At 62.4% G+C, this 3235-nt stretch overlaps 1 protein-coding gene across 1 annotated transcript in view; it reads right to left on the bottom strand.

The window, feature by feature from the left end:
- Positions 1 to 208: 208 nt before the first annotated feature.
- ZBTB47 (zinc finger and BTB domain containing 47) overlaps positions 209 to 3235 on the bottom strand; it is a 9192-nt gene continuing 6165 nt past the window's right edge. The window contains 1 exon segment of the mRNA XM_023743701.1: positions 209 to 3228. Coding sequence (XP_023599469.1) covers positions 3115 to 3228 — 114 coding nt within the window. The 3' untranslated portion in view covers positions 209 to 3114.

Below are 3235 nucleotides of genomic sequence, written 5' to 3' on the forward strand. Positions count from 1 at the left end.
CCGTTTGGGGTGCACCTCTGCTCTTGCCTCAGCTCTGGACTCTGGGTGTTCCCCAAAGCTCAGCCCACCGTAAGGGAGGGAGATGGGGTCCAGGGCATGATGTCCATGCTGTCTGCAGCCGAGTTGTCTGGTTCCTTGCTCTGGTTCAAGTCTTTAAGTCTAGCCGATAGTCCGGGCAGGCAACATGTAAAGAAGAGACTGGGCCAAGGAACAGTTGTACTGACTTTATTCCCTTCACTCTTCTCACTCACCCACCTGCTGTTCCCCACACACTCTGTGGCTGTGGGGTGGCCACAGATGACCAGACATCGGGGGTCCACAGGCCTGGGCACAGCCATGCTGCCACCGCGGTGAGGGGCACTGTGGCAGCACATGCCAGAGTCAGAGGCTCAGGCTCTAAGGCCAGTCCCAGATCCCAGAACTGTGATCCTGGGGCTGGAGGCCCCCCTCTGACCCAAGACCAGAGAGCCCTGGGGAAGCTGGGGCAGGGACAGGCCCAGGTTCCGGACCTGAGATCTGGCCAACGGGGCTGAGAAGTCCAGATGGACGGACCTCCTCACGGCCGAATCCCAGTGGAGGTGATGAGCTAAGCCCCTCCCCACCACCTACTGCCAGCCCTGGGGTTGGGTAGGAAGCCCCAGTGCCCTCAGTCCAATATCCAGGTGCTTACTTTTGAAATAAAAAGGAAATGGAGAAGCTGGTAAAACAAGAACCCCGTCGACACTGGCGCTGCTGAGGTTCCATTATTGCTTCAGGCCCCCGAGGTCTGGCTGGAAGGGTGCTCCCACCCAGTGGCCCAAGGGGAAGAGAGCATTTAGCACCAGGGACATGGGGCTCCTGTCCCCACTGGGATGGGGCCTCCCAGGAGAGGACTTGGCTGCACCCACCTAGACAGCTCCAAGACCATTGTGACCGGAGCCCCGCCTGCTGTCGGGACCCCTCTCCTGCCCTCAGAGGGAAGGTATAAAAGAACAGGGAACCCAAGTCTTAGGACAGGGGGTTCACAACCAGCCCCCCAACCCCCCAATCTCTGGCCTCTGCTTGTCAAAGTCTGGCCTGACAGACCAGGGGCTCCGCCTGGCCAGGCCCCCAGGCTTGCTAAGGCTGCAGTGGGGCTGGCTGGTGACAAGGCCACCAGCCCCTAGGGTAGGGTAGACCCTGGTGTCAGTGACAGGGGGTTGGGGAACCCATGGGGGTCCCGGCCTAAAGCCCATCGTGGGGAGATCAACCTTTTTTTGGAAAATGTGAGCCAGCTCTGAAGAGCTGCCAGGCACTGGGACCAGAGGTTAGACATAGCAAGGGTGGGGGCGTGGGGAGGGGGGTCCCTGAGGACATCATGGAAGCCCAGAGATTAGAGGTACAAGAGAGGGAAAGAGCTACAGTAACGCAGGGCCCTGGGAGGCCCAGCCTTGGGGTGGGAGCCAGACAGGAAGCCTTCCTCTCGGGGAGGGGCCACGTTCAGTCCCGGGAGGACGGCAGGGGCCCCAGAGGGTGAGTCTGTGGGCTCTGGTTTGTACTGCTCCTGCTGCAGCCCCCGAATCAACCGGGCCAGGGCACTGCCTGCTCCACGCCCAGAGAGCGAGCGGGCTGTGCGGCTTGGATTATAGACCCTCAAATCACTCGGGCTCCTCGGGCCTGCCCACATCTGTACAGAATAAAGTGCTTCGTTTATTGATGATTAAAATGTGCCCAACCCCCTGCCCCAGCGCCGTGGGCCTCACAAGGAGGTCAGTGGGGTTCTAACCCCCTCAGCCCTCAGGCCGATGGGGCCCAGTCCCCCCACCACCCCGCTGGGGCTCAGGCCTGCTCCCACTCCAGCCATGCTGGGAAGGCGGTGGTATGGGGGTCGTCGTGGGGGTTTAAGGTGCAAAGAGTATAACAAACAAAACCGTATAAACAATAGGAAAGAGCTTAACTAGGAAACATGTAGCTTATGGAACCTTCCTCCCCGTTTTAAGGGCAGGAATAAAGATGTTAAATGACAACAAAAAAGGGTGACCTGTTAGCGCTGGCCTCATGCAGGCAAGCATTGGGCACAGGCAGAGACTCCCCTAGGACCCTGCCCCGACGCGGGGCCTGACCGTGCAGGCTCCTCAGGCTCCTCTCACTAACAATGCCACAGGCACCCGCCCCCAACGCAGAGGCCCAGAGGGACAAGGGTGCCGGACACCAGCCATGGGCAGGTTGTGGCGGGGCCAGGGGAGGATGAGGCCTGGCATTGCCTTCAGGGAGCATGATGGACAGACACACACATCTCCTCTCGCGTGGGAGACAGCTGGTGAGGGGCGGGTGCTCTGTGACCAGCAGCTCTGCCCTCTGCCCCCGATAGCACCTAGAAACCTCGGAACACTTGTCCAGGCCTCCCCCTAGGCCCTGCCCCTGGGGGCCACCCATTTGCAGGGGCTCCTTGACTGTAGCCCCTGGGAGCTGGTGCCGGGGGAGCCGACCCATCTGCCCACCCCAGGCCTCTCCCCAGGGACCTCGGTGCAGCCTGGTGCAGGTCGGGGACCCCTGTGCTTGCTGGCAGGGCGATGGGTGGGGAAAGCAAATGCCGGGGTCCAGCCCCTGCCTGCCCCACTCCACATGGCGCAGAGCTGGGTCTGAAGTCTTCACGCCCCACCAGGCCCCACCCAACACGCTCCTGGGCATTCAGTCTCAAGCCCCTGCCTCGGTGTCCACAGTCCTCAGACTGAGTCCACAACTGCTCCCGGGGGGTTGGGGGGAAGGGGCTGGCACCCCAATCCCTTTAGGACAAGGAAGCAAGTTAGGGGACACAGGGGAGGCAGGGAGGAGCCCGAGGCTGGCCCAGGCTCAACCTGAACAACCCCTCGGCTCAAGCCTCAGCAGAGTGACCAGTCACACCTGCGCTGCAGGCCACCCCTTCCCCTGTCCCTGCTGCCTCCAACGCCCCCCTCACCTGGAGGGGGTACTGCAAAGCGTTTCCTCTCTTTTTCCTTCACTTCCCAAAAAGGGGAAAGGCTTCAAGGAGTCCCTGAAAGGGGGCACTTGGGAGTGAGGTGTCCTCCACCAGCTCCGGGGGCAGCCAGCCTGCACCCTGGCCGGGCTGGCGTGTCGCTCCCACTGGCCCCGGGCTCCAGGTCCTGCGTGTGTAGGTCAGGGCTGGTTGGTGGCGCTCATCCTCCCGCCGCCGCCGCTGTTGGCCGAGGTGGGGAAGAGGGGAGGCGGGGCGGGCAGGTGGGGCGGCGGTGGCAGGGTCTGGGGCAGGGTCTGGGGC

This window comes from Myotis lucifugus, unplaced genomic scaffold, assembly GCF_000147115.1.
Source record: "Myotis lucifugus unplaced genomic scaffold, Myoluc2.0 scaffold_408, whole genome shotgun sequence".
In the NCBI taxonomy this organism is placed as follows: Eukaryota; Metazoa; Chordata; class Mammalia; order Chiroptera; family Vespertilionidae; genus Myotis; species Myotis lucifugus.